This window comes from Narcine bancroftii, chromosome 4, assembly GCF_036971445.1.
Source record: "Narcine bancroftii isolate sNarBan1 chromosome 4, sNarBan1.hap1, whole genome shotgun sequence".
Classification (NCBI taxonomy): Eukaryota; Metazoa; Chordata; class Chondrichthyes; order Torpediniformes; family Narcinidae; genus Narcine; species Narcine bancroftii.
The window spans coordinates 186,970,135-186,995,185 of record NC_091472.1 but is presented as its reverse complement, the minus strand read 5'-3'; the positions used below and the strand labels follow the sequence as shown (position 1 = coordinate 186,995,185).

The 25,051-nt window shown below is 39.6% G+C and overlaps 1 protein-coding gene across 2 annotated transcripts in view; it reads left to right on the top strand.

Moving 5' to 3' along the window:
• The window catches only part of LOC138761314 (huntingtin-interacting protein 1-related protein-like), a 186,950-nt gene that overhangs the window by 50,246 nt on the left and 111,653 nt on the right, over nucleotides 1-25,051 (top strand). For both annotated transcript variants that reach the window (XM_069933217.1, XM_069933218.1), the window contains exons 2-4: nucleotides 11,245-11,309; nucleotides 12,810-12,951; nucleotides 20,501-20,557. In XM_069933217.1, coding sequence (XP_069789318.1) covers nucleotides 11,245-11,309; nucleotides 12,810-12,951; nucleotides 20,501-20,557 — 264 coding nt within the window. The remainder of the gene's footprint in view (nucleotides 1-11,244; nucleotides 11,310-12,809; nucleotides 12,952-20,500; nucleotides 20,558-25,051) is intronic.

Genomic DNA, 25,051 nt, shown 5'->3' with positions numbered 1-25,051 from the left:
CACAATTTAAAAGAACTCAAGTACTTTGAGAGAAATCCCAGCTGTTAATACAATAACTCATTGTTGGCTTTTGTTTCAGTGTGTGGTCCCTCACATACAAATTGTTATAGTTGCTGTACAGCTGAAATGATAAGGTAAAGTTCTAAAGCAAGTAGCTGCCAACTGCAGATTTCTGAATATGAATTGTGGATGGGCACAGAAGACTCATTGTGTTAAATGAGATCGTGTATGCAAAGTATATTTCTATTGAAGTCAATGACACTGGAGATGGCGTCTACTGGATACCAAGGGGAATGTTATTGTTTGGGGAAAGGTAGAGATGTTCATTGGAAACTTCCAGTTTCATTATTCTACTCATTATCCCCAAATTGTTGTGACCTCAAGACAATGTTTTGAAATATCAAGCATGTCCTAGAAATCCCAAAAAGTCCAGCATGTCAAACAAGTTATAAATAATGATGAGTTGATGAAGTTGTGGGTAAATATTCATGGACATCTAAGTTAGCCTAAACATGACTGTTTAAAGAGGGATTGAATTTAAGAGCTGGGAGATTCCTCTGCAACTGTACAGGTGCCGGTGAGGTTGCACATGGAGCACCATGTGCAGTTCTGGCCTCTTTACCAGAGGAAGGATGTACTGGTTTTGGAAGTAGAGCAGAGGTTCTCCAGACTGATTACAGAGATGAGGAGGTTAGCCTACAAGGAGAGATTGGGTCACTGGGGATTAGAAGTTTGAGAGGGTATCCTACAGTTAATGAAAGGAAAGTTGAGATGGAAGCAAGAAAGTTGTTCTCGTGAGCAGGTGATGCTAGAAATAGGGGAGGTTCCCTTAAGATTCAGGGGAGCAAATTTAGGGCAGATGAGGAGGAACTGCTTCTCCCAGAGAATAGTGAAGCTGGGGAATTCTCTGTCCACTACCCAGTAGAGGCTGCCTCATTCAATGTATTTACTCAGAGCGAGAGAGATCTTTGCATAGTGTATAAATTAAAGGTTGTGGGGAAAGGCAGGTAACTGGAGCTGAGTCCACGGCCAGATTAGCCATGATCTTGTTGAATAGTTGAGCAGGGTTGATGGGCCAGGTGGCCTTCTCCTACACCTAGTTCTTGTGTTCATCACTTCCTTGAAGAGAATACTGATAAATGTCAGAAGGATTTGCACAGTCTGACAGCATGCAACATGCAGAGTTTTGGTCAAGATTATTAATTGGAAGGGTAGTTAGTTCGCATGGTTAGAAAGATCAGGGATCAGGGAGGGTCTCAAATTCTTTGACCGTTAGTATCCACTGGGGTGTTGGCCCAGAATTCAAGGATGCAACATCAATCTCTCCTATTTAATAATGCCTGAGACAACAAGGTTCAAAAACTTGACATTGGCTCATACCTGTCAAGACTTTGTAGGAAAACACCATTTTTTAATTGAAAGATCAATTGTCTTTTTAATGTATAATTCTGCAGAGCACTGTCTGGCAACTGTGTAATCATTCTTGGCTTGCATTTCCACAATTTCACAGAGAACATCAGAATTGTCTGAGGGTGAAGATCAGGTCAAAAGAATTTCCAAAGTCAGTTTACAGATATTGGATGTGACCTTCTGCTGGTCTTGTGTGTGATCGTCATATGTGTTTGTCAATCTGGTGTAGGGTGATGTACAAAGAGAGCTTTTCTATTTTCAGAATGGGATGATGAAGCCCATGAGCCTTTGAAAAGGGAATTTGCAGTCTAGTTTATCCGGGATCGGATTTCTGCCTTACTGAGTGGGCTAATAGTATGAATTTGTCGATTGCTCTCCAACCGCCTCTTGAAGTCCACAGCTCTTGCTGTAAGTTACTGTGCAACACCAGCAGGGATGCCCTGTGAATCCTGGGGGATTATTGTTCTAGGACATTTAGTGCACGCCCTTGCTGAAGTTGCAGACTGGAGTTTGCTTTTGTGCTGTACCTGATATTGCTTTGTGATCCATCTCTCAATTAGCCTTGAGCAATGTTGAATGACAGCAACTGAGAAAATGCAAAAATGGAACAATTGAAAGCAGTGGACAGAATAGCCTGCTTTTCAAATGATCAGCAGTCCTTGTATCAAGACTGAAATTACAGCAATACTTTTGAATTACAGTATTATTGAATGGAATACTTTAAGATTGAGGCAGGCACAAACTTTGCTTTCCTATCCACGGGCTCAGGACATGTCAGGGCAATGCGGCTGGTAGTCCAGCTTCATTGAGTGATGAGGCAAGCTGCTCCTGTGAAGAATCTATGAATCTGCGTGTAAATTGTTTGTGGAGGGGATGAGACGTGATACAGTGGTAAACATTGCAAAGAGGAGAGAAATGAATAGGACTTGGTAAGAAAAAAAGCCGCTGTAAGTCGCAATTCGAGTTGAAACTGGAGCCAGCTGGCAAAGATTTGTTGTATCTAATCAGGATAGTGTGACAATTGGTGTGTAATGTAGAAACCCGAGAATTGTTCCTGGGTGATTTTTTTACTTGTCAGATGCTTGTCAAACCCCCACCACCCCCATTATCCAAAACTGAAAGAGAAGTCATCACCTCTCCCTTCCCATCTGCAATCCAGCTGTGGTACACCCCTTAACTTTGATCTCTGGGCTACTTTGTGGGATGAAACTCTGCAATTCAGAATAGTTGGTACCCAGATTGTATTTTATTCAAAAAGATCAAGTGTTGAGGAATTAAAGAAGCTCTCGGGGAAATTGAACTTCGGCCACCGAACAAAAGCCACGAAAAGTTCATGTCGTCAATGTAAATATCTTTCGCTTTGGTCAGTGGGGACTTCCTGTAGCCTGATTTGTCCATCACCAGGGGGCTGGCGTTAACTCTCATGCCTGTTTTGGTACCCTTTTCAATCCGGTGCCATCAAAACCAAGTTCTGAATGGAGTTCTTTTGCGGCAAGTTATAGAAATACACAAACACTGTAATGGCCACCAAAAAACAAACGTCTGGAGAATCTTAGCCAGTTGAACAGCGGTGGGGCGAGGTGGGGGGGGGGGGAAAGGGCAGTGGAATTATTGATACTTTGGGTCGAGACTCTGCATTTGTTTTGTGCTCATTGCAGTGAAATGCAACATCTTATCAGAATCGTAATTTATTATCATGAACAAGTCATGAAATTCGGTGTTTTTGCAGCAACATTAACGTTACAGTGAAACCCCTTTTATAACGCGATCGTTTGGGTCCAAAAATGTCATCGCGACAAAAGTGGGATCGCGCTAATTCAGGTCTGTTTCCCCTGGCGGCCGTGCTGTGGCTGCGTGCTGGGTGTGCTTGGTTTCCAGGTGCCGTGGTGGTCTCGTTGTTTGGCCGTCGTCAATGGACGGCATCTTGGTACTCCCCACCTTTCCTGCAGTTTGGACACTACCTGAGCCGTCCCCACCATCATCTCGAACCGCTTGTGCCAGGCGCCTGTGCGCAGCAGTGCCCCGCTGTCCAGTGATGAGCTCCACCTGGAGGTGCCGGTCTTCGGCCGCACTGACCACCTTATCGGGCAGGGCGGACGGCCTGAGGATGACGCTGCAGCTCTTGGCCTGGCCGTAGTGCTGGTATTTGCCGGGATGCTGGTTGATGACGCCCCGTAGGGACGGCTCAGCGCTGCCATCACACTCCAGAGAGGAGTCCAGAGAGGCTGTGTCGTCTGGGGCTGCTCGCCTTCCATCCTCCAGGCCTGCAGCAGGAGGAAGGGGTAGGAGAATCAAAAACATTCAAGAATACATGTATCAGCAATCAACTAAAGTTTTGTAAAACCAAATAAAAATGGTCCAATGGCTCATCACATAATATCCGAATTCACCTAAAATTGGGGTATGTTATAACGTGGTTTCAATGTATAGCCGTCTTATAAGAAATAAAAATAATAGGGCACGAAAAGTAAGGCAGGGTCATTGGTTCATTAATTATTCAAGAATCTGATGGCAGTGGGGAAGAAGCTGTCCTTGTGCCGCTGAGTGCTCGTCTTTAGGCTCCTGTATTTTTTTCCCAATGGTAGCAGAGTGAAGAGGGCATGGCCTGGGTGGTAGGGTCTTTGAGGATAGAGGCTGCTTGTTTAAGTCACCGACTCAAGTAGATATCCTCAATGGAGTGAAGTCTGGTGCCTGTGATGTTGTAGGCCGAGTAAACAACCGTCTGGAGTTTATTCTTGACTTGAGAGTTGGTGCCTCCATACCAGGCAGTGGTGCAACCAGCCAGAATGCTCTCCACAGTACACTGGTAGAAGTTTATGAGAGTCTTTGGTGACATACCGAATCTCCTCAGACACCTCACAAAGTATAGTTGCTTTGTGATTGCATCAATGTGGAAGGACTCAGCCAGATCCTCGGTGATGTTGGCAGCCAGGAATTTGAAATATCTGATGCTCTCTGCTACTGAGCCCTTGATGAGGACTGGGTCTTTTACCCCCGACTTCCTCCTGAAGTCCACAATCATCTCCTTGGTTTTGCTGATGTTGAGTGCAAGGTTGTTGTTGTTTCACCCTTCTGATCTATCTCCCTCCTGTGCACTTCCTCATTGCCGTTCATGATTCTGCTGACAACGTCGTTGGCAAATGTAGATAGCATTGGAATTGTGCCTGACCACACAGTCATGGGTGTATAACAAGTGGAGCAATGGGCTAAGTATGCACCCTTGTGTGCGCCTGTGTTGATAATCAGTGAGGAGAAGTTTCCAATTCGTATTGACTGGTCTTCCGATGAGAAAGTCAAGGATCCAGTTGTGGGGTAGGGTGTTGTACAGAGGCCTAGAAATTGTAGCTTCTTGACCAGCACTAAGGGGATAATGGTACTGAAGGCAGAGCTGTAGTTGATGAAGAGCAGCTGTATGTATGAATTGCCATTTTCGAGGTGATCCAGAGCTGAGTGGAGAGCCAGCGATATTGCATCTGCTGTGGAGCGATTGTGACAATAGGTGAATTGCAGTGGGTCAAGTCCTTTGCATAGGTACATGTTAATTCTGGCCATGACCAATCTCTCAAAACATTTCATCACAGCAGAAGTTAGTGCTACTGGGTGATAGTCATTGAGGCAGCTCCATCTATTCTTCTTGGATACAGGGATGATTGATGCCCTTTTGGAGTAGGTGGGAACCCCTGACTGCAGCAGTGAGAGGTTGAAAATGTTTGTGAACACTCCAGCTAGTTGGTTGGCGCAGATTTTCAGTACCCTGCCAGGTACACCGTCAGGTCAGTTGCCTTGCGAGGGTTCACCCTCTTGAATGATGTTCTGATGTCGCCCTCAGAGACAGATATCACAGGGTCCTCAGCCTTTTCAGGGGTTCTAGTTGGCACTGTTTGGTTCTTCTCAAAGTGAGCATAGGTGTTCAGATCGGGTAGTGAAGCATCACAGCCATCTATAGTGTTCTCCCTCGCTCTGTAGGCTGTAATGCCCTGCTGCACTCCCTGCCATAGCTGGTGTGTCTCTGTGTCTGGCTTCCTCTGGAATTACCATTTTGTTTTAGAAATTTCCTTCCGCAGGTCACGCCTGGACTTCTTGTAAAGATCCCGATCCCCGGACTTAAACGCCCTTGCTCTTGCCATCAGCAGGATGTGAATTCTCTGATTCATTCAAGTCTATGAATCAGTTTTTAAATATGTTCCAGTCCACCAATTCAAAGCGGTCCTGCAAACACTCCTCGGCCTCCTTCGACCATGCTTTTGCCGTCTTCGCCACTGGTGCTGTGATCTTCAGTCTCTGCATGTATGCCAGGAGTAGAAGTACAGTCAGGTGATCAAACTTGCCGAAATGTGGTTGTGATCTGGCTCAGTAGGTGTTCTTCATGGTGATGTAGCAGGGGTCGAGTGTGCTGGTTCCCCTGGTCTTGCATGTGACGTGTTGGTGGTAGTTTGTCAGATTGGCCTGATTGAAGTCCCTTACAATGATCGGGAAGGCATCCGGATGTGCTGTCTCATGGCTATTACTCACAGTGCTCAGTCCCTCCAGTGCCAGCTTGACGTTAGCCTGGGGCAGATGTACACGGCGACCTGGATAATGGCAGTGAACTCCCTCGGCAGGTAGAATGGGTGGAACTTGATCACCAGATGTTCCAGGTCAGGGGAGCAGGACTGGGACATCACCATCATGTCTGTGCGCCACAAACACCGCCTCCCTTGGCTTTTCCAGACACTGGTGTTCGGTCAGCGCAGTGGAGGGTGTAGCCCTTGGGCTGCAGTGCCGTGTCCAGAATGTCCGTGTTTAGCCATCACTGAGCACTCCCTGATGTCTCTCTGAGGGTTGGAGTTCATTGGCCAGGAGAATGGTAGGGAACTGAAGCCTCGGGTTCCAGCATCTCAGCTTTACCTGTAGCCCCCCCATCCTCTTCATCCACATGGCTGGATCTTCTTTACCTGGCCCATAGATCCACTGATGGTAATTCCTGCGATGTTTAAATGGTCCGTGTGCTGTCCCTTTGAATCACCCGCAATGTTTAAATGTGCTGAGCGTCGGCTGGTTTGGACTCCTCCAAAGTTTAAATGGACCGATGGCTGGCTGTTTAAAATTCCTGCAGTGTTGTTGTTCTAGTACCTGCCTGAGCGCCGATTCTGCCGACTCCGAGGTCTGTCAGCGATCTTAGGGCATCTATATTAACAAGTAAGTTTGATTTTGTGTTTCTGGTTTTTGTTTGATTTTTTAGATGTTCTGAATGGGAATATTTGATTAATCCCATCAGAGCTGCTCACATGGAGTTGCTGCTGTAAGGCATCATCTTGTGCCTCCAGTGTAATTCCCACTTGCTGGTCAGTCCCTCTGGAGGCTGAGAAATCTATCGTGGGAGTGTTGTGTTCTGAGCTCCAGGATTCTCACTGCTTATTCTCACTTTTGTACTCTTCGTTGTTTCTCTCCCTTCAACGTTCATGACTGATCATTTCATTGAGTTATTGGCCAGTTACTGTTCAGCGTCAACCTCTTGAAGTTTAGTTATGGGTTTGTGTTTATTTGTACGTGGTAAGCGTTTTTGATCTTGGCTGGAGTCGACATTTCTTTTGATTACGTTGAGGTCATTTGTGGAGACTTGTAGCATATCTGCACATCACAGGTGAAGCAAATAGCAGTCACAAGTTGCAAAGTGATTGGTTCCAAGTCAAATAATAATGTGAGAATTTAGATTTTCTCCTTTAGATATATATTCTTTTGCTTATAGCAACCCCCAATGTGTGTTTGGATCAGAACCAAATATTAACCTTCAACAGTAGAAGTCAGGTTTTCCTTGTTGATCAAATCATATGCTCATCCTTTGGGACATTGTAGTTCAAGCCTGTAACAATTGAATTAAACTTGGGCAGTTTCCAATGTGTGATCCTTTGCTTTCATTACTTCTGAAGGAAAATGGTGTGGCCATCAATTTTTTTTATATGCCAAATGTAATGGAATATATTTGTGAGATACATTGGTAAAATTAGTGTAGGTTACATACATACACACTCTTTAAAACAGATCTTATTTGAAATACTGAAGAATTCGTAATCAATGACTTTACAGAAACTATGGAGAATGCTATGCACATTTCACAAGTAGGTGCTAATTGAAATGATGTCATGAAATTAATAGACCATTGTCTTGGACTGGAGTCAGGTTGGCTGTGTTGGACATATCTACAAAGTGCTCACTCAAAGGTCAATGGGAAGTTTGTTCACCCAAAACAACAGATGGGAGTGAAAAACTAACTCCTGTTGTTTCCTGAAGAAGGAGGGGGTTTGGCAAGTGTGAGAGAGAAAAGGACACGTGGCTGCAGTTTTGATTCTCAGATGAAGAGAGAGAGTCATTGCTGAAACAAGCAGGAGAAGCTGGTTGGAATGGAAACAAAGAGCGGCAGATGGCTGCAAGTGCTCTCTGTTTGATGCTACTCTTGGAATAAGTTGAACAGAAAGGAACTCTGTGATAGCCTGAAAGAAAGAGGATATCATTTGGAGAACCCTGATGGGGCAAGTTTCATCAGCTAGACATTGAGGTGACTAATGGTGGTACCTCAATTATGGAAATCCTGGAACAACAAATCTCTCTCTGTGAACCTACAAAGAACCTTGCTGAGTGGAAAACATTTATCTTTTGAACACCAAAGCCTGGTGAACTTTATACATGTTAAATTCTGTACATAGTGTAAGAATTGCCTGCAACCAGTGAACTTGGAAGAATGAGAAGGGAGATTGAACTGTGAACCAAAGAACTTTTCTTAAATTTACACACACATTCCATACATGTGCGTGCTTAGAATTAGAAGGGGGTTAAGTTGGGTTAGTTAAGTTAATAGAGATAAATTAAAGTTTGATTCTATTTTCATGATAAAGATAATTAACAACTTTTGTTTAAGTAACTACTTGCCTTGGTGAATGTCTATTGCTGGTGGGTTTTGGGGTCCTTTGGGCTCATTACACTAACTTTGAAAATTCCAGGTCATCCACAGGCTGTGATTTTGAAGTTGCTTCATTGCATAGTAGAAAGTTTTCCAATGTGTTTATTGCTGTCTATGATACAGAGCAATGAACACTGAATAATCGCATTCTGTATGATTCATGTAAGTAGATCATGTTTTGGAGGTGATGTTAGGTGTGTAATCATGTTAATTCTGATCACTAGGCATAATAACTCATTTCTACGAATCGGGTGTGCAGTTACTGGTTCTATTTGCTTTCCTTGTTCAGGGCCTCCGAATTTCACATGGAAAATACTTTAAGCTAACAATAATTCACAAAAAGGATTAGCACTGAGATAGGTTTTGATAAGAATGTAGTGACAAGATTGTTTACTGATCTTCCATTTTGCCTGATATTTCATTAGCGTTTTAGAGATAGGTTTTGAGATAGGTTTTGATAAGAATGTAGTGACAACATTGTTTACTGATCTTCCATTTTGCCTGATATTTCATTAGCGTTTTAGAGATAGGTTTTGAGATAGGTTTTGATAAGAATGTAGTGACAACATTGTTTACTGATCTTCCATTTTGCCTGATATTTCATTAGCGTTTTAGAGATAGGTTTTGAGATAGGTTTTGATAAGAATGTAGTGACAACATTGTTTACTGATCTTCCATTTTGCCTGGTATTTCATTAGCGTTTTAGAACAAATAATGAACAATTTCAGCCAAAGGGTGGTGAATTCATTGCCACAGGTGCCTGTGGAGGCCAAGTCATTGGGTAGATTTATAGCGGAGGCTGATGGGCTCTTGATTGATAAAGCAACCGATAGACACTAACTCGCTCTTTTTTTTTCTTCTTGCACTAATTATTTAGTTTTAAATATTGTATTTACAGAACTGTAATTTATAGCAATTTTGCACCTGTGATACCCAATCCTGCTTCAGCAAAAACAGCAAATTTTGTGAAACATTCATGATAATAAACCCAATTCTAATTCTAATGAAGGCGTTAAAGGTTATGGGCAGAAGGCAGGAAAATGAGGTTGATAAGAAGAATACATCAGCCATGACTGTGCTCCCATCTCTCATGATCTTGTGGTTATTCAACTTTCATTGATGGTGCAGAATGTGAGAAGTAGAGTCAGTAATAAGTGGCTGATCTTTACTAAGGATGTTCTTGGAGATTGTATCTACATACACTGCTAGTACCAATGAGTCTAGTGTCTTTAGTTCTTGTTATTTCAGTGTCCAGTGAGTTCTGTTTTTATCATTGTAGCTTTCATTAGTTATCACGTTCCGAGGGCCAGAGCTCATCTCTGAAGTTTTGTATATAACTTGTGTACTGATTCCTATTGACTTAGACGATGAGCTTCCATGCTGTCCCAAGGCCGGGCTCTATATATTTGTAATAATGACCCTCAGTTTTTTTTAACGTCAAATGCAATTATATTTGAAAATTCATTAAATGTAATACTTGTTCTGCAGCCATGCACTGGAACCTGAGGATTTCAGAACAAGTTTTCTTGTGCATTTAAAAAAAAATTCATCCAACATTTGTTTGGTGTCTTTCAGGACCTTGAGACATCCCCAAACCAATATCGTTATGTTCTAATGTGGAAAATGTAGAAATATTCAGCCTTGTTTAATAAGTAACTCGATACAAATTGCACTTGCAGAAACCATCAAAGATTTATCATTTTGCTATAAAACCGTGATATATAATGTCTAACTGTGTCACGACAAAAAAATTCAATGCATTAGCATTTCATGAGAGTGCATAAAAGTCTTTGATATTGACACCAGTGACCAGAACTCTATCTGTTGGAAATTGTAGCACGACTGATAATAGTGAAGCTGCCTCTTCTGGGTTTTTTTTTGAGGGTAGTCTGATGTGGCATCAACCCCTTTTGTGCTTTCTTTTCCATTGTCAACCTAGTCAGTAGATTTTCTGTTCAGCCAGAATCAAGTAGGGTCTCATCAGCTGGATATATCGAACTTCTTGCACAAAATAGCTTGGATGCAAGTTAACAAATCTGGGTATCAGATTCTTTTCACTGGTAAAACACAGGATTCCATTGACTGTGTGGTCAGGTGGAAAAAAAACCACACAAATGCTGGAGGAATTCACCAGGTCAAACAGTGTCTTTAGGTAGCAAAGGTGAAGATACATCACCAATGTTTCAGGCTTGAGCCCTTCATCAAGGTATGGGAGAACATGAGAGATGTCCGAACAAAAGCGGGTGGGGGAGGGTGAGTGTGGGAGATGATAGATGGAGATCCTTATCGCTGGTTATTTTGTGAGAAGCTTGCAGGATGATTTTCTCCCTCCAGCACACTGCGCAGTAATTTGATTAGCTGGAACCTTCTTTATAGAAACAGCTTCCCTATTCAACCACTGTGTAATGTACAGCTTGTCTGAGGGGATGTTTTATGTCGCTTCCTTGGAGCTGAACCACGAAAGTGCTCGGCTCACCTAACATGTGACCATCATTTCTTTCCTGTTTTCCTGAAATGAAGAGAGTTGCAGGTCGGAAGTTTCATGCTCACAAGGTGTGAATGTCGCTGCTCAGTCTCTGAGACCAAGAGGGGTGAGCCCTGTTTTGCCAGAGAAATATTTTGAATATCTTACTGCAGTTGGATGTTTTCTTCAGGATATTTGTTTTACTTTTTCTGCAGGGAGCACTGAACAATTTAATATACAGAATTTGATGTGGGTGGTATAGTTTGTTTTGTTACCAGTAGGTGCCAAAACTATTGATGCAAATAAACTGTTCCTGGCTGACTTTTCTATTAGGCAGATAGATTCCAGTTCCCATGGTATCAAATTGCCTGTCTGAATTCTGCTGATGCCAGGATTTAGATCTTGCTGACATTTGTCTTTTTCTGTCTTCTAGGCTGCCAGTATCAGCAAAGCTATTAACAGCCAGGAGGTACCCGTCAAAGAAAAACATGCACGGAGTATCCTTTCTTTAAAAAAAGAACAACGGTAAAGCACATGAAACTAAGCAGGACGCTGAAGTCATCCGTTTCTTCATCGGTTTCTACCCTTATCAACCCGTATAATACACTGGTCTGTTTGCAGGTTGGTCACTGGTCATTGTACCGTTTCCAATATCTACAGCAGTCTTCTATTACAAGTTGATTGGTCCAAAGGGGGGGGGGGGGGGGGAAAGAGAGCTAGTGGGGTGGAGCACCTTTAAAGTGAGCAGTGGGGGTGAGCCATTGGTAGAATATTGTCCCTTGAAGTGAAAGAAATGCATCATTAACCATGATTTCCATTATTTCCAATGTATGAGTGCATTTAATATCAAAATTTGTCTTCATCTCTCGTATATTAACTGATTTCTATACATTCCCATATTGATTTCTTTTATACAAGTTCAAATTCATTTGAATCAGTTGTCCTTCATTGGTGCCTGTGTCCTGCATGAATACCTGAAAGAAAAATGAAAAGAGGATGCAAATTAATCCAAAGGAATTAGTTTAGGAGCAAACTTAATTTGCATTGCTAAAAATAGCACACCATGTTGACTACATTAATGTTTGCATTTTATCCAGCCTTTCCAGTTGACATCGGACCTTGAGCACTTTTGCCTCTTTTCAAGAGTCGGTATTTATCGTGATAATTGGCTAGGATAAGATTTCACAAACCAGATAAAGGGCCAACGAAAACAACTGGTCAGAATTCTATTTTAAAATAAGTTCAGTGCAGTTTTTTGTTCAATCACTTTGAACTTTCCGGCCTGCACAAAATAAGAAACGTGTGAATGGACAATTTATCATTTGAATGGGCAATTTATCAATACAGCAGGCCAGTGAAAATGTTGCCTGTCAATGTATGACATGCAAACAGTTCATAAGCCAGTAATGTAAAACTGCTTTTAGCCATGACCTCAGGTTGTCTGTTCCATTTTAAGAAGTTTGGTTAATTTAGTAGTAAATTATGTTTATGAATGGAATTTAAAAAAAATAATCTATGTATGTTTTAAAAATGTGATCCTGCCATGCCAATGAATAAGGCTGTTCTAGCAAAAGAAAAGGATCTCATCGATTTCTATATATTGAGCTGGAGTTGGATAGAATTTCAGAGTGGAGACTATTTTAAGCAGCAAATTCAATTGCACTAATGCTTGTTTAAACCAGAAACTGTTACTAAATATGTCTCTTCCTTCAGCAATGGACACTCTTAAACTGCAGAAGCAAACTGATGAATAATTATAATTGGAACAAAATGCCTTTCTTTGTGGATAAAAGAAGTTAAGCATTGGGGGAGGATCACATTGCGACTTCCTCGAAGAACCGTCTGCTTAAATTTAACGACAAAATTCAGTTTAAATGGAAGTCGAATCGTAATATCAGGGGCTGACAATTATGGAAGGGCAGGATATAAATATGGAATAATTGAGTAATGTCATATTTAACAAAACTTCTTGTGAATTTTCTTGACTCCTTTTGAATGAATTATATTGGGAACACACCACGAGAAAGGGGCATACACCTTCTGGTCTTATGCCATTGGTCTTCCATTATCCAGCAGTTCCATCATGAGTTGGAAGTTCTGCCACGTTCTGCATAAAGTCCTGAGAGATGGACATCCAAATGTAAGCAAATACTCTTATTCTGTGTCATTGATGTTAATTTGTTTTTATATATAATACACTTTGAATGTAGCACTTAAAAATTGTTTCAATGAACTTAAAGCCAAGGCTGTAATATTGGAATTGTGGCAAACAATATGTGCATTAGCAGGCTTTCCTAAAAACAATGTGGTAATGGTCCAATAATCTCTGTGTTATGTTGATTGAAGGATGAATATTTCCATAACACCTAGGGATAATTTCCTGCTTCTTTTTGAAGTGGAGTCAGATAACTGAGAATAAAGGGGCTCTTTGTTCACCATCTCATCCAAGGGCTGGCATCTTGGATTGTGTAGCTGTCCCTCTTATCACTGTCGAGCTGCTAGAGCATTAAAGAACATTAGAAATAGGAGCAGGAGAAGGGCATTTGACCCATCGAGCCTGCGCTGACGTTCAATGAGATCATGGCTGATCTAATGGTAGGCTCATCTCCACTTACCTGCCCTTTTCCCATAGCCCTCAATTCCCTTACTATGTAAAAATTGATCCAACCTTATCTTAAATATATTTACTGAGGTAGCCCCCTAGTGCTTCATTGGGCAGTAAATTCCATAGATTCACCACCCTCTGGGAAAAGACATTCCTCTCCATCTCCATCTTAAATCTTCTACAATTCAATCAACCAGAATCTCAAACAACCAGCAATTAAAAAAAGCACACTGGAGGAAATTTTTTTTAAAAGTTTTCGAATGAATAAGACTGGACGAATTGTCCCCGCTGGGGACCGTTGAGATTTTAATGGAGCTGCGCAGGTTTGACTCGCTGAACTAGCAATGTCCCTCAATGCACACGCATTCTTTTCACTGTTGCCACTGGCATGGAGGTGAGGTGGGTTGTGAGCGTGAGGAAGGTGCACTAATGGCCTGACTGGGACACTTGCGTGGAAGTGAGTCAGGCTAGCGGGAGGAAGGTACACCACGGACCTGACTGGGGCACTTGCATAGAGGTGAGTCAGGTTCCCAGCACAAGGAGGGTGGTGGAGTGCACCTAGGTCCTGATCAGGACACTTGAGTCAGAGCTGGTGGGATGAGGATAGGGTATAGAGGGGGAAGGGAGAAGATGGCAGCAGTGTTGAGACTTCGCTATCCCTGCCTGGTAAGAGTCTTTGTCGTTATTAGTATAAGGTGTATTATCTGCAAACTCTGAGGAGCTGATTAATTATGATAGCAGCACGGTTAGCGAAGCAACAAGGGCAACACTGTTGCAGCTCCAGTGACCTGGATTCAAATTTAAATTTTTTAAGTTACAGAAATTACCTGAACTTTATATAATTAAAAGCTACAATATAGTGATTTAAAAAAAAAATCACTTTACATTTTACACTGTCTTTTGTTAATGATGAATTCTTAATGCGGATGTGTTAGTAGGTATTGAAAGAGTGAGTCTCAGCCAACCGGAAAATTTGCATATCCGACATCTGCAATCACTGTAGATGCCGAATAATGTGGATTCTACTATACTTAAGGCTCTGTCCCCTTGTTCCAGTCTCCCCCACCAATGGGAACCACAAACATAATTTTGTTTCTGTAAGATCTCCTGTCATTGTTCTAAATTCCAGCAACCACAGACCCAGATGCCTCAGGGATCAACCTGGTGAACCTTCTTGGCACTGTCACCAAAGCCAGTGCATCCTTCCTCAAATAAGGAGCATAATTATACACAGTACTCCTGATGCGGCCTCACCAGTACCTTGTACAGTTGCAGCATAACCTCTCTGCCCCTAAATTCAATCCATCTAAGAATGAAGGCCAACATTCCATTTGCCTTCTTGATAGCCTGCTGCACCTGCAAACCAACCTTTTGGATTTCATGCACAAGCTCTCCCAAGTGCTTCTGGATGTCAGCATGCTGCAATTGCTTGCCATTTAAATATTCTGATCCACTATTTTTCCTTCTAAAGTGGTAACCTCACAATTTTAAAAAAAATTGTACTTTTGTTTTTTTCCATAACCATACATAGAAAATATCTCCAATATTAATATGATGTGCTATTACATATATATATATATATATATTTTAATGTGTGTGCGTGTGTGTGTGTGTGTGTGTGTGTGTGTGTGTATATATATAATATATACACACACACATGATCGACAAATAAGCTAATTTTATGTTCTTCCTGTCCAACTTTGAAGCCTTTAATATCTGGATCTCTCCTTATAATCTAGGATAAAAAGTGCTGGAGACAGAGGACACCCCTGTCTACTTGATCTACTCCAGGGAAAAACCACTGAATCTGATTATTAATTATAATTTTGGCTTGTGGTTTATGATAGAGTTCTTATCCAGTTTATACATTTTCTGCCTATACCAAATTTTTCCAAAGTTTTAAATAAGAAAGACCATTCTAATCGATCGAATGCTTTTTCTGCATCTAGGGAAATGGTTATACTTGGATTCATCTTTGATTTTGCCATGTGTATTATATTAAATAGTCTACTTAGACAAATCCCACCTTATCTGTATGTATTAATTTTGGTAGATACTGTTTCAGTCTACTACCTAATACCGTTGCCAATATTTTATAATCAGCATTGAGGAGTGATATAGGTCTGTATTAAGTTTTTAATGGGTCTTTACCTTTTTTGGTAGCACTGTAATTATACCAGTTGAGAAAGATTCAGGGAGGGACTGGGCCTCCACTGCCTGGTCCAATAAATCCATCATAAGGGGTATCAATAAATCTTTGAATTGATTGTAGAACTCTGGAGGAAACCCACCCTCCCCTGTAGATTTAAAGTACCAAAGGTTTTCTCGATTTCTCTTGTAAAAGGGGCATCTAAATCAACGTGTTCTCTATCTTCTAATTTTGGAAGTTCAACATTTATTAAAAATTAGTCCATTTCATTTTCATCTCCTAATAATTCTGATTTATATAGTTTTGTATAATATTGACTAAAAGTATTATTTATTTCTTTTTGATTATATTCTATAATATTGCCTCTTTTTTAAATGTTTTTTAATTTTTCACACTATTAACCATATTGACCAAAATACACATGAACATTTCCCTCTTGAATATACACAGTCATTTTCTCCCCTTTTCCCCCCTCCCTTCCCTCCCTCCTTCCCACTGCCCTCCCTACCCACTAAATGTTCAACATATACGATACATTAAACCCATTAAACAATGTCATCACACAATGAACATAAACAAGAAAATTGTGTCATCTACTTTTACACACTGGGTCAGTTCATTTTGTCATCTTCTCATTCTGTCATTTTAGGTGGTAGAGGTCCACGGTAGGACTTCCCTGTTGTGTTCCATGTACTGTTCCCAAATTTGTTCGAATACTGTGATGTTATTTCTTAAATTATGTTATTTTTTCCAATGGAATACATTTATTCATTTCTATGTACCATTGCTGTATCCTCAGGCTCTCTTCTGATTTCCAAGTTGACATTATAAATTTTTTTGCTACTGCTAAGGCTATCATAATAAATCTTTTTTGTGCTTCATCCAAATCGAGGCCAAGTTCTTTATTTCATATATTTCTTAGAAGAAAGATCTCTTGATTTTTTGGATATTGGCCTCTTTTTATTGCATTTATCATTCTAGATGATTCCTCTGCCTTCTAGACTATCCAGCTCTGAGGCATATTCTTACTTAGTATTTTTTTATGAGAAATTATTTGTTCTCTGAGATAACCTTTTAAGCATATCTCATATTAAAAACCTATTATCAATAGAAAGAAGGTTAGTTTCACAGAATAGTTCTATCTGTCTCTTAATAAACTCACAAAAGTCTTTCCTTCTCAACTGTGTGACATTGTGATGCCATCTATACACTCTTCCTTGTTTTTCCATTATTGCAGTAGTTAAAGTTAATGGTGAATGATCTGATAGAAGTCTCACCAAATATTCCGTTTTTACCACTCTACTTTTTAACTGGGCAGACATTAAAAACAAATCATGTGAATCATGATTTGAGTAGAATGAATAGTCTCTTTCTTCTGGGTTAAGATGCCTCCATGTATCAATCAAATTTAAATCCTTCTTAGATGATGGTGTCTTTTTTGTAGCTTTTGCCCTAATCACTGTTCTGGCTAATTTATCCAGTATTGGATCTAGACAGAAATTGAAGTCTCCTCCGACCAGTGTATTTCCCTCTGCTGTTTTAAAAAATATATCCTTCATAAATGCTTCATCATCATAATTTGGTGCCTAGATGTTCATAAATATCCATGATTCTGCATAAATTTTACTGTGCCATTACAAATCTTCTAGCTTGGTCAGTTAGTGTCTCTTCTATTATTATTTGTACATTTTTGTTAATTAGAATCGCTACTCTTCTTGCTTTTGAGCCAAATGACGGCAATATTACTTGTCGCACCCATCCTCTTTTTAATTTAGCATGTTCCGATTTGGTAAGATGCGTTTCTTGTAGAAAGATTATATTTGCCCTTAATTTTTTAGGTGTACCAAGACCCGCCTTCTTTTCACTTTCCTGTTTATCCATTAACGTTAAGACTAATAAATTTTAGTGTTCTGTCCATATTGATTTTATTTAAAAAAATATTCAGAAATAAAACCTTTTCAATTGATAAAATAGTATAGTGATCTATCCGCTTTAAAAAAAAATGCATAAAATGTCCCTGCCCTGATGGTGATGTAAACAGGAAATCCCGAAAACCTGCGGGGAAAAGTCCACAGAATTTCTCGAGGAAGAAGAACCCCTTCCTTTAACACCATCTTTTATAGATACTCCTCTCTGGGTGCCATTCTCTCCCTTAGACCAGAATCTCCACCTTCCTACTACTTTTCCAAAGCTTTCTCTCTCTTCTGAGCTCTCCGTGAACATTTCAATAAAATTTACTTTTCAACAATAAATACAAGATGGGTTTTAAAAAAAAACTTTTACTTAGTCCCATTATAAACATTTTTCACTGTCTTCCTCTTTGGCAACTGTAGTTTTTCCATAAACCTCACAGGAAGTCTCCACCTTGTTCTTAGTCTTGAAAAATTGCTAATTACCTTCTGCTACTTCAACCCTCAGTTGTGGGGTTCATCGTCGACTATTTCAATTTTTTGGAACGCAATTGTCTTTTTACATCATCAAACTCCTTCCTTTGCTTAATCAAAATAAAGCTAAAATCTTGGAAAAGTAGCACTTTTTCATGGTCACTCTCGGGCAGGCCATTATTTTGCTTAAAATATTCATATCCTGCTCCCAGAATTGTTCCTGATAATTCAAAAGTCTTACCACGACCGGTCGTGGCCGCTGATCGCTGGCTCTCTTGAGTGTGAGGGTCCAGTGAGCCCTTTCAATATTCAATTTTTCTCTGAATTTGTCTTCTTCCAGCATTCGTTGGATCCATGTTCCAAAGAATTTCACTGGATCTCTTCCCTCGATCCCTTCTTTCAGTCCAATAATTCAGACATTATTTTGTTTGGTAAAATTCACCATGTGGTCAATCTTGTCCAGTAGATCATGTCTATCTGAGTCCCATTGTTTTGCATCTTTCTCCAAAGCTTTTACCTTGTGTTTTTACCAAGTCAGTCTCTACTTGGGTCATTTTTTCCATTAAGTCTTCAACGATTTCTTTAATTTCAGTCATGTCTCTCCGTATTCTATGCACAATTTTGCTTTTTCACTCAATTTCGTGTCATCAGCAAACTTAGATACACCACACTGTGTCCCCCCCTTACAGATTATTATGTGCATCGTAAACTGTGTGGGTCCAGTGTGGCAGCACTGAGTGCCAACCAGAAAAACACCCCTGGAACTGAACTCTCTGATTTCTATTGGTTAACCAACCCTCTAATCCATGCTAATACATCACCCCCAACTCTATGCATCCTTACCTCGTGTATCTCTTTTATACAGCACCTTATCGAACGCCTTCTGGAAATCCAAGTCTGGTGATCTTTCTGGAAATCCCGCTCCCCTCTATCTACCGCGATCATCAGCTCCTCAGCGAACTTCAGTAGGTTGGTCAAACAGGCCCAGCCTTTCTGAATCCATGTTGCACCTGCCTGATGGATCCATTTTGCTCCAGATGCCTCACTATTTCTTAATGTTCGCTTCAAGTATTCTCCCAACCACAGATGTTGAACTAACTGGCCTATAGTTCCCTGCCTTTTGCCGACATCCTTTGTTGAATGGTGGCGTGACATTCACCATTTTCCAATCTGCTGGGATCTGCTCAGAGTCCAGAGAATTTTGGTAAATTATCACCAAAGCCTCCACTATAATTTCTGCCATTTCCTTCAGTGCCCTTAGATGCATTCCATCAGGACAAGGGGACTTGTCTATCTTAATTCCACACGTTTTCTCAGCACTACCTCTTTAGTGATAGCTATCCAGGTCCACACCTCCCATCACCTCCCTAACCTCTGTCTTTGGTATGGTAGGTGTGTCCTCCACCATGAAGACCAACATGAAGCCTCAGCCATTTCCTCATTATCCAATATCAACTCCCCCTTCTCATCCTCCAAGGGGCCATCCTTTTTCTGTGTTTATATAATTATAAAAACTTTTACTGTCCATTTTTCTGTTCTGTGCTAATCTTTTTTCATAATCTATCTTCCCTCTCTTTATTCCTCACTTCATGATTCTATGTTGTTCTTTTAAAAAAAAAAAAAAAGTTTTTCTAACCTTCTAGTTATGCATAAGCTTTTAGTTTGATGGTTTCCTTGGTTTGATTTCCTTAGTTTTCCAGGGCTGGCTTCCCCCACATTTACTGTCCTTGCCTTTAACTGGAATATACTTCTGTTGAGCACCATGAACCATGGTTCTGAACCATCACTGTATTCCCAGTCTATCTTGGCCAACTCATCCCTTTGTAGTTTCCCTCATTTCGGCATAATGCTCTGGTTTTGCCCAAACTATTGTACCCTCTGAGAAACTCCATCATTCTCTTAGTATCCAGCAATCTGAGAGCCTCAGCCTGGAATATACTCGATTGACTGAGTATCATCCGCCCTTGGATGTAGAAAATCTCAAAAATATGGAACACTTTATGTTCTGGAGGATCTTCCCAATAAAAGTTGCTACTGCAGCTAAGTGTGTAGGGCAGGGTGCATGGTGCTTAATGTAAAAGTGCCTCTGCCTAGTTTGAGGCTTGGTGGGAATTTGAGGCATAGAGAATATTCCATTAAAATGAAGCAGAATAAAGGGAGGTTCCTCTGAAATGAGACCATAAATTTCTGGCAATAGCAGGTCTGGCAGAAGCCATGCACAGAGAAATAGAGTTAATGTCTCTGGTCAATAATCTTCCATCAAAATATTTATTTTGAAGTGATCCAAGCATTTTCCTGCCACCAGATGACATGATCATTTACAATATGAAGGTGAGTGGGTTGAGCTAACCACAGCCTGAAAACAGAACCATCTTTCCTGTCATGGTCATTAGGAAGGAACTATTGCCCTTTGTGAAGTATTGAACCTCTATGTTGATGGTGGGATTCATTCCTCTGCCTCGGATGCCAATAATTTTGCTTAATGAGCTTGATTGTTTCAGTTCTTTTAAAAAGAGTATTACCACAAAAAACTGCTTCTGCTTATTTGTAGGTTCTTCATGATTTCACCAGGCACAAGAGTAACATCCATGAGATGGGAAATTTATGGGTATGTTGGATCTTAAAATTTATGATATTCTAATAAAGCTGGAATATTAAAGTATCAGTTTTTCTCTTTTCAGTCTCTAACCGAAGGAATTTCTGTTGCAAAATTTTGACCTGCCATGTTTATAAAATGCACCAGTAGGCTTTAATTGCAGGGGGCGTGATTGTGGATAAACAATTTTTGGCACTTGAACCCTCTAGTATTGTTCCCCAAGGTCAAAGTTTTCTTTCTCAGTCTGTGACTGGACCAGGGTGCTCAAGGGTTATTCAGGTTTGCCTTCTGAAGTGGACTACTTTGTCTTTGCTTTGCTCTGCTCTTTCTGTTTAAATAGTTTTTAGATCCATGCAAGTGTATTCTTCCCAGAGGTAGAACTGTGTTGATGGTGTAATCATAGCTGGGCATGTTTCCACAGGTCCATTCTGCTGGGAGGAAGAAATGTATCAATATTGTCTGACCAGTTTTACATCGGCAGTTTCCAGTGGGAGGAATGTGTGGTCGTTAACTGACCAGCGTTAAATAGACTTTTTTCCATTATATGTGCAAAAGTACAAATTTGTAATGAGAACAAGGGTTGATTGAAGTAAGTTCATCATGAATTATGGACAGAACACAGACATAGTGATGCCATGGAAATTGGCTAAAGATTGTGGATACACTGGATTATAAGATGCTAAAAATAGATAATAGCCTATTTCATTCACACCTACACCAATTCATATTTCTTGTCAAAACAAATCTTTGTCTTGAATGATCTGAAGGAATTTGAGAATTCTCTGTCAATAATTATGACATTTGCAGCTGACTCATTCGCGTGTAAGATTCCATGTCCCATTCTTTTCAGTCTTGCATTATTAAAACTGGCATCTCATTTCTGAGCAGGCCTTCTGTTAGCAACATTGCAACCTCTGCTTTGACTTTTAAAAAGAATTAAAACCGGGAAAACTGTGAGCTAATATGTATGTGCCTATTAATGCAACGAGCTCGGAAGCAAATGTTATTATTTCTGAAGTATGTTTGCCTCAGGACAAAAATGACTATAAACCTCTATGTTTAGAAACTTTTTTTAGAACAGGTTGTACGTCTATTATCTGGTCCCACGGTCTTGCAAGTTTGATTCTGCTGCCGATAGTACAAACTCCTTACAGAGAGTGTGGGACTCGAACCCCAGTCCTGATGGCTGGCTCTGTAAAGGCATTGCACTATCCACTTTGCTAACCATGCCCCCTCTCGGTATGATTTCCTGTTTTGAGCTTTGTTCGATCTTTGATATGTTTACATAGGGGGTTCCCTTAGGGGTCAATTTCTGTTTTCTGGAATTTTTTGTAGCCTGGCAATGGCCAGGTCCCAACGTCGCTGAATTAAAGAGGTATGACTTGTACATGGGAGAGGCTGAAGCACCATCACCTCATCTGCAGAGGGTGACTCCAAGCTTCTAGTTGCTTGTTACTTCCCTAATACCACTGTCATTGTCACCCCTCTGTCTTTGGTCTCCTGAGTCACTGGTTTCCTTACTTTTCTCTCCCCTAAGATGCTGCTTGACCCAAGTGTTTCCAACATTCTCTGTTTAAGATTGTGTTTATGATACTACCAAACAGCTGTTAGATTCCCATTACAGAATGCTCTTAAATCTCTGCATCATTAAGCAGTCACATCAATCAATTTTTGTACAAGCTGGTGATGGAATGAGTAAGTTTTTGATCACACAGCTGGCAAGTCATATTGGGAAGCAAGCAGAATATTCAACACTAATAACTTTTAATTTTGTCCATTGTGACTTTTTTTTGTGCAATGTACAATCTGGGCCCTTGAAGTGTTTTGCATCATCTGTTTCCATGAGTGCCAACACAAGCTGGAAGTTAAAGATATGACCTATGACTTGCAATTGTTTGCTAAAGTTCAAACCTCACAGTAAGTTGGGAAAGAGGCACAAAGGGTTCTATAGCTGTTTTTGATGTTTTGCCCAGATTCCTGCAAGACTCTTTTTTGTAAACTTTATTTAAAATTTTCAAGAGAAAAACTTGTACAAAGTCCATAATATAAAAATGAAAAACTACAACTAACCCACCCCCCTCGAACCCACCCTCAGCAAACCCTGCAAGGGAAGCATACAAAAAACATCATAAAAGAAACACATACAACAATTTAAGATATTACTAAAATCATACATTTCAAATAAAGCGACCACATCTTGACAAAAAAGTCATAATTATCATTCAAGTTGTATGTTATTTTCTCCATATAAATACAGGACCTCAACTCATTCTGCCAACAAATTACATTTACCTCAACCTCATCTTTCCATGAAATTGCAACACATTTACGTGCTACCGCCTGTGCAGGATGAAGAAAAGCTGTCTGAAACTTATCCAACCCCAAATCAGTAAGTGGGGCAATACAACTCAACAAAAATTTTTTGGGGTCTAGCAAAAATTGGATCTTAAACAATTTTTGAAGAAATTTCCTGATTTTTTTTTTTGCCAAAATGATTGAACCTTATCACAAAGCCAGACCGAATGTAAAAATGTTCCTCCACGTAATCCACATCTAAAGCACAATTCTGAATTACTAAATCCATATTTTTTCAATTTCTCAGGGGTCAGATACAACTGATGCAAAAAATCATAATTAACCATACTATATCTTACATTAAGCAATTTAGTCACACCATCAAAACATATAATCTCCCAATTTGCCAGATTAATATAACAAATTAAATAATTTTTCCATTTAATCCTAGATTTATCTAAATTTATTTTATCCATAATGTCTTACAACAATGCATACATCTCAGAAATAAAACCCTTATTTAATGAATGAGAAATCAGAAACTTAAATTTTGTTAACTTTGGATGAGAAATGAAAATTCCTGTGATCTTTCACTAATGCTCTAATTTGATAGTACACAAATAAAGAATTCACTGAAATTCTAAATTTCTCTCTAAGTTGATTAAACGATAAAAATTGACCTTCAAAACAATCCTGCAACAATTTTATTCCTTTAATCTTCCATTCTCTTAAAAATCTATTACTCAACGAAAAAGGAATCAATTTATTTTGATATATTGAAGCTTGAACTGATTAAAATATCCTTTCGTACCTATCAATAAATTCCTTTTAGTCCAAATCTCTAACAAATGTTTTAAAATCGGTACATTATATCTCTGTAATAAAACAGAATTCCACTTAAATATGAAATGATGTGAATAAGGTTCTGAAATACCAGCTAGGAAGGTACGAAACATCCAACATATGATTAATAAATCTTAATTGAGCTGTTTCATAATAATTATGAAAATGAGGTAATTGTAAAACTCCCAAGTCAATTTATGTATCGCTACTCTAGCTAGTTTTCCCTTCCATAAAAATTCTCGTACTATATTTAAATCCTGGAAAAAAGATTTCAAAAGTAAACAAGGAATCGACTGAAAAAGATACTGAATTCATGGAAAAATGTTCATCTTAATACAATTTACTTGACCTATTAATGACAAAGGTAAATCCTTCCACTTAATCAAATCAGCCTTAATCTTTCTCATTAATGGTACATAATTTAAATTATACAATGATTGAACATTTACATCAATCATTATACCCAAATACTTGACTTTATCAGTTCAATGAAATTTAGTAATTTTTCAATTTTATTCCAATTCATCTTGTATCCTGATAGTTTACTATATTGTTCTAAACATTCTTGCAAATAAATTAAAGATCATTCCGGATTAGTTAAATATATCAAAACATCATCAGCAAATAAATTAATCATATTCATCTGCTATCCTTATACCTCTAATATTCTCATGCTGCCTTATAGCTTGAACTAATGGTTCATTGACCAACACAAATAGAGTTGGCGACAAAGGACAACCTTGACAAGTTGAACGCGATAATTTAAATAGCGAAGAGGTTTGACCATTTGTCGCCACCCTAGTAACTGGATTATTATATAGTGCCTTTACCCAACCAATAAAAAAGGGTCCAAATTTGTATTTCTCCAAAAATTTAAATAAAAAATTCCATTCGACCCGATCATAAGCTTTTTCAACATCAAGAGCAACTACCATTGGTAGGTTGGGTTGCTGACGTGATGCATTGATCAGCGAAATCACTCTAAGAATATTATCAGAGGAATATCTATTTTTAATAAAACCAGCCTGATCTACATATACCAATTGATGTAAATACTTAGCAATTTTATTTGCCAATAATTTTGCTATTATTTTATAGTCTACATTCAATAAAGAAATTGGCTGATATGAAGCTACATTCAAAGGGTCTCTGTCTCTTTTTAGTATATCCGTTATTATTGCACTCAAACATGAATCTGGTAAAGCTTGTTCTTGTGTGACCTGCTGAAGAACGTCTGTAAGTAGAGGAGACAAATCATCATAAAAAAACTTTATAAAATTCAACAGTAAACCCATCATCTCCTGGAGATTTCCCATTAGGCATTTGTTGTATAACATCCTTTATCTCTAAATCAGTAAAAGGAGAATC